This window comes from Egretta garzetta, unplaced genomic scaffold, assembly GCF_000687185.1.
Source record: "Egretta garzetta isolate BGI_Z169 unplaced genomic scaffold, ASM68718v1 scaffold168, whole genome shotgun sequence".
NCBI classification, from domain to species: Eukaryota; Metazoa; Chordata; class Aves; order Pelecaniformes; family Ardeidae; genus Egretta; species Egretta garzetta.
In genome coordinates this window covers 2,501,523-2,514,258 of record NW_009260675.1, presented here as the reverse complement: position 1 = coordinate 2,514,258, position 12,736 = coordinate 2,501,523, and the positions used below count along the sequence as shown (strand labels likewise).

The following is a 12,736-nucleotide window of genomic DNA, read 5'->3' as shown; positions in this document are numbered from 1 at the left end:
GTCTCTGTGACTTACGAAGTCTGTGTCCCATTTTCAAATAAAACATCTTTTTTGATACTCTCACAATTCTCGTTTGCTCACAGCAGCTCTGTAAGCTTTTCCTAGTGCATACTTTGGCCCTGTCACCTTCCCCTCACTTCCTTTGGAAGAATCAGTGACTTTCAGAGTTCATACAGCAGAAGGCTAGTCACATGAATGGCCACCACTAACAGAAGGCTTTTCTTTCCATTGACTTTATGTTGTTCCTCTTTATGAACACTTTGTTTCATTGTCTGTTCGTTGAAGAACTCATCTATTGCAAAGCTTTTGGTATGTCTTCTGATTAAAGCTTTGAAATATTCTGCTGGTAAAGAGAGATTTTTTAGGAGGAGGAAGTTTTAGCTTCTTAACAAAGATTACAAAGTTACATACATTATTTTTTTTCTGTAGGTTAGAGGTACAAGATTTTCCAATGTAAAGCTGCATATTAGAGGTTGATAGAGAAGTACAGCTTTGGTGATGTAGTCTTGTTCCTTAGCCCATAGCTGAAGATATCCAAGTTTGAAGAGTTTGAATTAAATTAATTTTTTGTCTTTGCCTTGTTTCCTTTCTTTTGCCTCCCTCATTCTGAACCAAACACTTCTTTCCCATGGGAAGAAGTATGTAACACAGGACAGCAGGCAGGAACTTTAGAATACAAAGCGTTGTTCCTGGCTCTTCCACTAACTCAAGAAATGGTCTTGAACTAGTGACTTAATCTGTCTGTCAAGTGGAGAAAACTATTTTAGCTATATGCCTCAATTATTTGGTAAACTTTAACTGAGAAGTGCCATTGGCATGCTAGTGGTTCTTTTTATGAGAAGACCTGGAGCAAGCAGATCTCTTTTACTTTTTGGTTTTGAAGTTGGGGGAGAATTTGCCGTTAAAATCTTATTGATAGTGAGATTTGAAATAAAAAAGAGCTCCAAAGTTTAGCACAGTGAGTAGAGAATAGCTTGCACTGCAGTATTTTTAATAGAGTTTGGCTTGAGTGGGCCAAGCTGAGGAAGTGCACACTTTTTTGATGCAGCTGGAAGAGGACAGGAGCAGGCCACAACATGCTGATTTGATAGAAAGAGAGTTTTGTGGGGTAACTGGACTGGAGAAAAGCAATGAAAAAAAGTCAGAGATTAAAAAGTTGTCATGATACAGAGGTTTGAATCTAAGAGCTTGGCCAAATCCTGGATTGCAATAATTTTGCCAGCCTTCCTGTACAAAAAACAAATTTCTGGGACCACTTTTAGGATTATTATTGCCATTTTAGTCCCAAAGATAAGAAATAGAACAACAAAAAACAAATTTGTTCCCCACTCCCAACTCTGATGTATAGGATAACATTGGTTCTAATGAGATATGAAGTTATTGATAATTTATGCACAGAATGTGTGAAAATGGGTAAAAAAAAAAAAAGCAGAAAAGGTTAACTGCATTCACTTGTGCAGGAAGAAAAGAGAAGGGTTTTTTAATATTAATATTATTTTGTTTCTTCAAGATTTTTTTATGATCTGTGCTTACATTTACTCACTTAAGCATCTGCCAAAGACATAAGGAACCTTTTCAGAGTTACAGAATTATGCTACTTATAGGCAGACTGTATGGGACACTAACTGCACAAGTCCTGCTTCTGCAATAGAGTTCCAGATCATATTGCTTTGCCCAGTTATTTGGAAAAGGTATTTTATCTTTCCAGGGGTATACAGCTGCTTTTGAAATCACAAGTTTCTTGCCACAAATGGCTCTGCAGATACTTAAGGGTATTTATCCACCTTCCCAGTTCTTTCTGAAACTCAAATCATTGATTATGGCATACTATTTGTATAAATGTTTGCCTTTGTTAATAAATTGTGTAACAATGAAAATGAAGGTTTACTGCCCATCTGGAGATAAAGGTATTGTGTGTGTGCTTTTCTCCTCCACAGCTGTTGAAAAAGAAAGGAACATCCTCATTTCTCCAGAGACTGGAACGAGGGGGCCCAACCACTGTGGCAATACAGCTCAGGGTCAGTGAACATCTTCTGGATAGAAATTAAAAAAACAAACAAACAAACAAAAAACATTTTAAATGCAGCATCTACAGATTGCAATGGAAGAAAGAAAAATCATGCTTGAGAAAGCCAGTTGCATGGCCAGATCAAGCCTTTGAGAAAATTGTATTTGAAAGTTAGGAAAAGCATACATGTTGAACATTGCCTTTGCTGCACAATAATGATTGATAACTGATTTTTTTTCCACAGAAATCACTCACAGATATTATTGGGAAGCTGCAGAACTGCACACCACATTCTGTTCATTGTATAAAGCCTAATAACTCCAAGTTGCCAGATACTTTTGACAATTTTTATGTGTCTGCTCAACTGCAGTACATTGGTGTCCTAGACATGGTCAAAATCATACGACATGGATATCCAATACGTCTCTCTTTCACAGACTTCTTGTCAAGGTAAATTCTTTCAAGTTTCCTAAAAACTTTTTCTTACCTACAGTACAAAGCCTTCTGTCATGTTCTGGTGGTGCTTGCAGTGTTGTTTCGCTGATGAGCCTTTCAGACTTTCATCAGAGAAAAACCATGTCTGCCAGCAAGGAGTGTAGGCATGTTGTTTTTTAATTGAAGGAATCATGAACTTTGTGGAAATATATTTATAAATATTATCAATGAAATGTATTAAATTTAAAAAATATAACTTCATAAAATAGCTATATTTTTATAATTTATGCTATTTATATGATTTATGAAATAAACAATATTTCATGTTGTCTCCAGGTAATTAAAAAGCAGGAGGAGAAATAGTCTAATTTTTCAAGTTTATCGGTGTAGGTGTCGTGGGTTCAGTATTTGTGTTTCATATGCTAGGATTTGTTTCTGCATCGTGATGAGTTATTGATGCTCATATCGTAACTCCATTTTTATTATTGTTGTTAGAAATGAGTGCCATTTGTAATTAATGTGAAAAGACAAAAAGGTATATGTCATGACTTCTAGCTGAAGGCAAACTCTTTTCCCCCATCCCCAATTCAGTTTTGGGGTTTTGGCTCACTTACTTTCTCAAATGCTTCGGCAAAGAAAGATCACCTCTTGTCCAAGAGATGTTTGGTTCGCAGCCTCATGCACTCAACACATGTTCCTCCTCTCTGCATGTTCTACTCCTTGACTGATACATCAAGCACTCATGATCTGGCCTATGTTTTGGTTTACTTTTGAAAAACAGCATGGAATATCAGCTGCTTACACATATCTAAACTTTCAGTTGCCTTCTTGGAAAAGTTGTGGATGTTAAATTACTGCTTGAACAGGATCATATTCTCTCTGGCAATTCTGTAAATATTCAAAAAGGGCAGGAGTACAGGAGTTTATAATCCCACGTCTTTCAAATGTAAGCCATCTCTGTCCTACTACAATATTCATCCTGCAGGGTGAATCCAGAATTGCAGGCTGGTTGAGGAGAAGATGCAGAAAATGGGAGCTTTGGAAAAGCAGCCTGTTTCCATATTCCGAAGTAGTAGGGGCAATCTCTATATAGCCATTTCTATATTACTGAATTGGACACTTCAAGGGACTATTACATGGGCACAAAACCACAATCTTTCCTACTGTTAAATCCTGACAATGGTTCCTGGCGGGGATTTGGTCCTTGCCACCTAGCTTTTCTCACTGCAATTCCCAGATAGAGCTTAGAGGTTAGCACAGGCCTGGGACCATTCCTGGTGGGCAGTGTGGAGGTAGCTGCTCTCTTTCAGAGGATAAAAGAGAGTAGCCATATGTACAAAGGTCATTTTATTCAGTTGGCTTCAGTGCTGGAGAATGGTCCCATGCATGTTTACCCTAACAATATATGCTTGAGTCCAGCATATTGTCTTTTTTGGAGAAACTTTATTTAAAAATGTCCCTAAAAGAATGTTTGAAGATTCAAATATAATTTCAGTCTTTTTCCTCCAGTCCTTCAAGTACGTCCCAAAGACAAATTTTTACCTAAAAGTCTAGAGAACATCTGGTGTCTCACAATAAATATGTATTTGCAGTAATGATAGTAAAACAAGAATAGCAATAAACCCCAACAATATGATGATAGCAACATTTATGCTATTATTTTAAAGTGGTCTAATTTTGTTACTGTCCATCTTTATCTCTTTTCCTCCACAATAAATTATAGGTTCTTTGCAGCTGAGCCCCTGTCTTTACCTATTTGCACCGGCTCCTAATAATTGCATTATTATACATAAAATTAATTAAACAGTGGCGGAGCTAGCACGGTGTCACTGAAAATGAAGTCCATTTTATAATATTCCCTGTGAATATATGTTGAACCTACTCAGAAGTTAGCAATAATCACTCTGCATACATCTCTTGACACTACTGATTTTTAGATTTCCATACAAATAGGAAGACAGAGCTCTTGTCCCAGCAGTACTGCAAGAAACCATCAGTGTCACAAGGCTTTTACAGTAGCCGTTCCTGTCATACAGGCCAAAGCTTATCTTATTTTGAACAGCAGAACATGCGAATTCTTCACTTTACTCACCATGACCGGTTAAGCTTCATATTCACATTCAGTGTACTTGAATAATTCTTTTCATTTCAAACAGTGCCAGCATGTGGCTCTTTGTTTGGTTCCTGGGTGAAAAGTACAAAATTTGTAAGCGAAAATGCGAGTATTAGATTGCAGTTCAAAAGTACTATCGATTCTTAATGCTGTATTTTTTTAGGCAATAGACTATAGGTAAGAAAGAGTAAAGGACTGTTGAATTCAGAGATTATGAACTACCTTTTCAAAAAGTGTCCTAAAAAACCTGTCACTTGTACTATTTGCTAACTCGCAGCCTAACTCTGGTCTTGTCCTGCTATTCATTGGTTGGAATGAGAAATTGTTTTGTTGGATTTCCATATATGCTTATAGATCTGAAGTTCATAGACTTTCTCACATTTCAGTTTCTTATTTCCTTTGGTGTCAAACTGGTATTTCTAGTGTTCTAATACTTGGGAAAATAGTATTTTCTCTATTTCTGCAGTTATTTTTCCTCCATCATGGCTCTTCTACTTCTTTGGCATGGTTCAGAATGGTCTGTGATTTCCAGCCCCTAGGTGGGCAGCATTGGTTGCACTGGTATGTATTTGGGCAGACTTTGAGCACAGGCACTAAGCTACTGGGTGTGATGGCTTTCCAAGAGCTGCTTCTTGCAGAACAGTCAGGATGCTGCACATAGTCTAAACCTCTCTCTCTGAAGTACTGGTTATTATTCTTCAAGTTGCAAAAGAGAGAAAAAATGACATGGACCTAAATTTTAGTTAGGGTCCCTCCATCCCAAACCAATACAAATACCATAGAAACAGGTAAAATATAAGATATCAGTTATGACAAGTAGTGATCACAACAAGCCTCAGTGATACTGGTACGTATGTGAACAGACTCCATTCTGAGCTACCCTGGAACCAAGAAGAAAAGAAAAAAAAAAAACCAAACAAAAACTATTGTTCTAGATAGAGATGGATAGTTAGAGGCTTAGTTAAAATCTCATAATTAAGGAAGGTTCATGACTAGGAGTAGGATCTGAAAGACAAGGAAGGCTTGCTGAAATATATACCAACTTGGTAGGACCTCCACTTTGTGTGGTATTTTCTCATCCACAAGCAGCCATCATACTCAGAAGCCCAGGGATAAAATACAGCTCTATCACAGTGAATGAGGATGATGTTCTTTTATTTTTTTTTTTTTTTAATAGGGAATAAATGTATTTTTTTAACATTACACTGTTTATACTGAGGCGGGAGGGGCAGAAAAATCAGGAAACAAAACACAGGGAAAGATGAACGAATGGTTCTTTATTAACTGTAGGAAGCTGTTACCAAATGCTCTTACTGGGCTGAAAAAGTTTAGCCTCCCCATGGCTTGCCCTAAGGGGCAAAGGAATTACTTCCCGTTACTCTGGGGAGAAAGACCTTGACAGCTTACAACAAAAAAACACAGAGGGAAAGAAAAAATAGACAGTTTCCATCTCTTAACTCAATGATGGATGCACCTGGGGATAACTAAATTTGCCCACACCTTAACTTTTTCTTGAATGTTTTGTAAGAAATGGAAATATAAGTCATTTTTGCTTTATTCTGGCATGCTCTGCTGTGTCCTTGCTTGTAAATACTACATACTAAGAAGGACTCTCAATTTTCACGCAGGTTTTCTCTTTTGAAGAGGAGGGTTTCCTCCCCATTTGAGTCATGCTAACTAGCAATTTGACATTGTGGCCCCAAAGCAGGAAAAATAGGCCTACAGGTGTAAAACACAAGTTATCTTGCTATCCTGATATAGTTGATAAGTGTGATCCTATGAACTATCGATCCAAGCAATGACAAGACTTAAAGGTCACACAATGCATCCGTAGATGGGTGCCTGTGAGAGGTTTACCCATAACTGTAAGATTTTCACCTTCAGTTTGTGTCTTGGAGTCCTTCTGCTGGCCTGAGTTTCAGTGGATGCAGCTGTGTGGTTCACAGCTTGGCTTAGCTCAGCTGCAAAGTGTTTTATAGTAGTGATGCAAGGAAAATTTGTTTTTCTAGAGCTGAATGTACTATGCAGTCCTTCCAGGCTTACCTGGCTTGAGAAGTAACGGTTATTAATACTGGGTTGGAAAGCAGGGTGCAAAATCAAAGAGAAATTGTGGCCTGGATCCCAACTTGAATTCCCAAAAGATAGTGAAATGCTACCTTCCTCCACCTTCCCTGCAGTTTTTGTGCATTTACATTTAGGGTCTTCCTTATCACACTCCTTAACTAATGTGGGCAGAGTTAAAAAAATGAATTAATGAAAAAATTAACCCCCTTTTTTTGCTGGCTAATAAAAAGACAGAATGTTTGAATTAGGGGCCTTTGTAGTGAAGGAATAGAATATCAGAAAACCTGGATATTCTATCTGTAATACAGAGAGTACTGGTGCTTTCTTAATTGGATGAATTTGAATACATTTCTATTAATATCTTATTAAGGATTAATATGACTGGTATATTTGGGAGTCACATTTGAACTCTTGTGACGGCTAAAGAATGACAGTAGCTAAGGAAAGGTCATAGTTTGCAAGAGCACTTTTTTTCTGGGCCACAAAGATTAATCATTATTTCTATCGCTGTCCTTTTTGGATTTACTGGTTCTGCTTCTGTATTATCAAAGTAAAAGTTGACAGCTGCTACGTGAACCCCTCAATCACCAAAGTTCATTGGTTAGAAGAGAAATCTTGTGGAAATTCTGGTTCTTAAGTGGAAGCTGTGACAGTTACTGTCAATGAATATATAATAAAAATGGAATTAATAAGGTCAGATGCTATTAAATGCTGTAAAAACAGGCAGCACCAATATAATTATGAAATGATATATGTGATTTCAGTGGCTTTGCCAACTCCAGCTGCAGTGTTTCTGCTGAATTTGCCTGCAGTGTTGGCTCAGTTTCTAAAGCTCTTTGAGAACAGAGGCAGAAATCAGTTTTTACCTTATCTTTAAAATAGAAAGCCTTGAGTAACACGCATTTTAGACTCCTGGAAAAGTTTACCCATATATTTTGCATTAATATCTTCAGAACTGTTCTCAGTGGGCTAGATTTTGAAATTCTAGCTTTGCTTTTAAGTCAAGGCGGTGGCACAAACAATGTTGTGAAGAGTTCAAAGTTTCCAATTTGGAGCCCAAATTGTACGCATATGTAAAGTATCCTCAAATATCCTTTTCCTGGAAGAAAAAAAACCAGGAAAATAACCATGGAATTAGGAACTGTCTGCAGATGGCTGTTTCTTTCCAGCACTTAGCATTTTGATACCTTATTTAAAATGAGGATAATTCCACCCAAGATGTACAAAAAGCTCTTTAGTAGGAATGTATTAGTTTATGTTTTTCGTATTGGGTACAATGGCAAAAAAAAAGTAAGTATCAGGGTGTGCTCTATTACCAGTGTAGAACAATAGGGCTCAGAAACTCTCTGGGGCACAGACAGAGCCTAGTTGTACAGGCTTAATATCTAGAACCTAATCTCTTTGCATCAATTAATAAAATGGATCCTGGCTGACTTCCGTGTCATTCACCTCACTTGGTGCCCAAGGAAGACATGCAAAAGCCATTTGGAATATAAATTTTTAAAAATAATGATAGTAATCAAGGACCCATCTAGAGTAATGAGGTGAGCTGATATTTCTTGCTCAGTGAAGTACAGCTGTTCAGGCATGTTCAGTTAAAAATGAGGCAGTAAATGCTCTGTTTCACTCATTCTGAACAATTTTATTTTGGTACCATCCTCCTTTACAAACACTCCTCTACTGTTAGTGGTATTAAAATTGGATTAGAAATTAAAATCAAGTTTTCCTCTCTCTTCTTTAATTTGGTTCACCAAGTCGCTGAACCATACCCAGTGCTTTGCTCTGCCTTTGTTTTAGTTTCCTTGGTCAAGGAAGAATTTATGAATTTACAGATTGAGGTTCACGTCACACATATTTCTTTGGGACACTGCTTAGCAATGGAGACTGCAAGGTCCAGTTGCACAGGTCCTGAAATAAGACATCTGTGTTAGCCTTCCCTGCCGTTTGTGGCAAACCTTCAGGGCTGTTGGACCTCAGAATAACCTCTGTGGATTATGTGAACGGATAAGCAAATGGAGTCTTTCACATAGCTGATGAGAATTGAGGGATTTCTATGAGGAGAAACCCAAGTAGTTCAGAAAACCCAAATAATTGTCTGCTAGTGTGCTATTCCTTGTCTTCATTTCTGCACTTTTTGAGCATTTCTTGGAATTTCATTACTGTCTCTCAGGTTTCTAGACTGTCTTTTCTGGGTTTAACTGTTTCAACTCAGACTCCTGTTTTCCATCATGGAGCTCCCATCCTGCCTTCTGTTGCTGCTCAAGGAACAGCAGAGAAAATTTCATACTGTGAAGGAGAACACAAAGGCAGGAGATGTAGAGACATCGCTTAACAGTGTTGCAAGAAGAGATAAGTCACTAGAATGTTATGATTTACCATTTCCAATTCTCTTTAAAAATGGCTTAAATTGTATCAGTCTAATCTTTAGTTTTACCTATGCATATGCAGACATGCAGCTTAGATTATAAGTAGTTTTTTGTGTTAGCTGGTAAGACAGTGTCATGTGCAGTTTTGGAGGTACATTATTAGAACACCATATTTTTCTTCTTTTTCCTCTTCCCCTTCCCTTTCCCTTTCCCCTTCCCCTTCCTTTTCCCCTTTCCCTTCCCCTTCTTCCCCTCTTCTTCTCCTTCTCCCTCCTTCTTTCCTCCTACAACATGTAAGCTGTATGGACGATTCTGTGATTCTGTGATTCTGTGATTCTTTCCTCCTACAACATGTAAGATGTATGGAGTCAATTAAAAATAAAGAATCTCGTAAGATTTTAACGTTTTGAAAATAGAATGTTAAAGAGTTAACATTCTGATGATTTTTTTGTTTTAAAGTAACTTAAAAGATGGCAAAACATCCATTTTAATAGGAAATATTAAGAAGGAAGATATGGAACACAATGATAATGGATTCTTATCATAATCATAGCAGTGAGGGTGAAAAAAGTATGTTTGAAGCCTATTTTAATTACAGGTTTTCCTCTGATTTCAGTATGAAGTTCTTTTTAGATTAAATTCTTCTTAGAAGCTACGCTTAACTGCAGATCCTGAATGCCGCAGTTCTATGCCGGGCAGTGGCCACTGTTACTGAAAATGGTCAAAAGGTCAAAAATGGCTTCAGAGCACTTGTTACTAACTCAGCCAGACAATTGACTTTGCCTGGAGGTCATTCTGAAGAGATACCTTTTTTTCTCAGGCAGGGAAGTTCATGTTCATGCTAATGTCATCGCTTTGTCAAATAATGGCTGTCCTTCTGCAACTGGCATAAAGCCATTATTAATAACTATTGTAAGCTTTTGATCAAATTTGTACTATTAGCTGATGCTGCGTTGCACAGATGTGTTGTTTATGTTTGTGGATCTTGTGTGGGACTCATCATGGCATATCTGAACTCCCTTTTTCCAGAAATTTCTTGGGTTCTTTTTCCTCTCTGTCTTTCCTCTCTCTTTTTTACCTCTTGAAAGCAGGGAAATCGTAATGTTTTATAATATATCATTTGCGAATTAAAAATGTGCAGCAAAACATTTGAGTCTCACGAGCAAGTTAGGGCGCTGGTGAGAATGATGTACTGAGTAGATTGCAAAGTGATAGGTCATCACACTGGCCCTTTTAGCTTTATTGTCTGCTATACAATAACATCATCATTCTTCTCACAGAGCAGTGCATTGATAGGTGCCATGATACCTTAAATTCTTGCAAGGAGAGTGAGACATAATCCGACTGGTGTTAAAAAGCAATATTCCATTAAAGTAGATGTAATGATATCAGTTTATATGAAATGGCAATCATGCCATTGTGTAGTTTGTTGCTTCAGACCTAGAGCTGGAAGCGATATTTCTGATTGAGGGTAATCATTTTTGTTTGTCTTTTCTGTAGAATGCAAGAAAAGGTGAGTAAATGAAGTATTTTGAAGTCATCAGTTTTGAGGGCACCTTAAACCCAAATTCATAAACATGGTAATGACTAATTTCCTGTGAAGAATAAAGGTCATCTGCAAAGTTTAAAACCGTGATTTCTAAAATGACTGTCTTTGGCAGTTTTGGTAATCATTGTGTTCTATAAAGAAGTGTTGTGTGCTAACCCCAGTGGACAGCTCAGCCCCATGCAACCACTCACTCACTCCTTCCCAGTGGGGTGGGTGCGGGAAAGAATTGAACGGGAAAAAAACTCCTGGGTTGACATAAAGACACTTTAATAGGGAAAACAAAAATGGCACGCCAAGCAAAGAAAAATAAGGGATTCATTATCTAATTCCCATCAACAGAGGGGTGTTTATCCATTTCCAGGAAAGCAGGGTTCCATCACGTGTAATGGTTCCTTGGGAAGAGAAACACCATCCCTCCAAACATCCCCTCTTCTTTCTTCTCTCCCCAGCCTTTTTTTTTCCTTTGCCAACCTTTCCGATGGCAGTGCCCAGTTTGGAATAGTTTACACCAGTCTCAGAATTATTCTAAATTACTAATCCTTTGTGAAAACTTGCTGATGGGGGGAACTATTATGCTTTAAGGGATGACCAGAACCCAGAGTGCACTGATAATTCTCACTGGTAAGCCACTATATTAGAATCAGTGTACATCGCCTGGGGAGTTGCCCAGATGTAAGCAGGGATTTGGGACTGTCTTAGAGGCTATAGGCCATTTGACATATATTTGTACAGTGATAGTATCTGGCCTATTCATATTATGAACAAAATAAATAACTCTATATATTACAAATAGACTAAATGTAGATAGACCATTCTGGTTTACCCCCATTGTGTGTTTCTTTATAGCTGTTTGGCTTATTTTCTCCATTTTTCCCCATAGGTCCTCCTGAATACTCAAAAGACAAGAAATATACTAGATAACTTTAGATGCTTATGATGGCTCAACTAATTAGTCTGGACTTAATTTATAGTGTATAAAGGGAAATGGTCATTTTTTAGGATATGATTCAACTGACTTATTTTACGTTTATCCATTTTTGCAGGTATTTCACAGCCTCAGCCTAGCTCCCACCTATGGCAAGGAACAGGGTTAATGGTTTGTAACAGGCTCCAACAAAAACCAGAGAACAACCGTTTAGAGTTGAAACAGAAGCAGCTTTTGAAGTTATACCATGGTATCATCAGTTCTCTAGCCCACAGAATAAGTAGCATTGTACATGCAAAATATCAGTCCTTATGTTACATGTCACAAGAGTTGGACTGTGAGAATGATAAAGCTGCAGGTGTTTCTGGGGCTTACCAATGAGTGCAAGAGAAAGTAAAGTTTCTTTTTGACTGGAGTTTTCAGTGATAGATCAGACATCTAGCGTTATTCTGTAGTTAGAAGGTAAAAATAAATATCAGCATTGTTTGCTGGGCATCTTCTGAGTTTTATAATACAACCCTCATTTGCTAAAGCTTTTGTAAATGTGTGTAAACTCTTGTGTCACTCCACTGCGGTCAGTTGAATTATTCATGTCTGACATGTACTTAGAGTTCTGCAGGATCGACATGGAAAGGGCTCCCTTGAGTGGGAGGATGTAATTACTTAATAAAATACAAGGAAATAAATGTGGGATGGTCAGTTTTAAGCCTGGCAGTTCCTAACTTCCACATGTTTGGTGTACAACCTGAATAATCTTCCACCATTGTATATATTACATTTAGTGTAGAATGTATAAACCTTAGTTAGTGGAGCTTCTCACAGGGGGTTTATTGTTTTGTGCTATAGAAAATGTCCTGAATTTTAGGCCTTTTCAAAGAGAATCTCAAGGTATTCTTCTACCTTGACAACTATGGGTATGCAGGGTATTTTTCTGTCCTTTTTTGTTCTGCCTTTTTTTTTTCCTAGCTAGGTTCATTTTCTTAGGCAATGATAAGTCTATTGGGCACACACAGACACAATTCTGGCTGAACTGTTTCAGCAGTTCCAGTGGTTTTCTTTATTTTAAGTTAAGGAAGAATCTGTGAAATTTTTAAATGTTTATTTCATTTCCAGAGTTAAGTGCCACCCTTGGTACCTCTGGACTGACATTCAGTTTACACTAGCATTTGACATTTCTTATCCCTCAGGGTTAACTAAACATTTATTATATCACTAAATGATATCCTTATAATATATATGCGTATTTTACATCTGTGAATTTAAAAGCTTGTGCTGT

At 37.5% G+C, this 12,736-nt stretch overlaps 1 protein-coding gene across 1 annotated transcript in view; it reads left to right on the top strand.

Annotated features, from left to right (window-relative positions):
- The window catches only part of MYO16 (myosin XVI), a gene marked incomplete at its 5' end in the record, with an annotated part of 129,700 nt that overhangs the window by 42,490 nt on the left and 74,474 nt on the right, over positions 1 to 12,736 (top strand). Inside the window, 2 exons of the mRNA XM_009645751.2 lie at positions 1,938 to 2,018; positions 2,253 to 2,458. Coding sequence (XP_009644046.1) covers positions 1,938 to 2,018; positions 2,253 to 2,458 — 287 coding nt within the window. The remainder of the gene's footprint in view (positions 1 to 1,937; positions 2,019 to 2,252; positions 2,459 to 12,736) is intronic.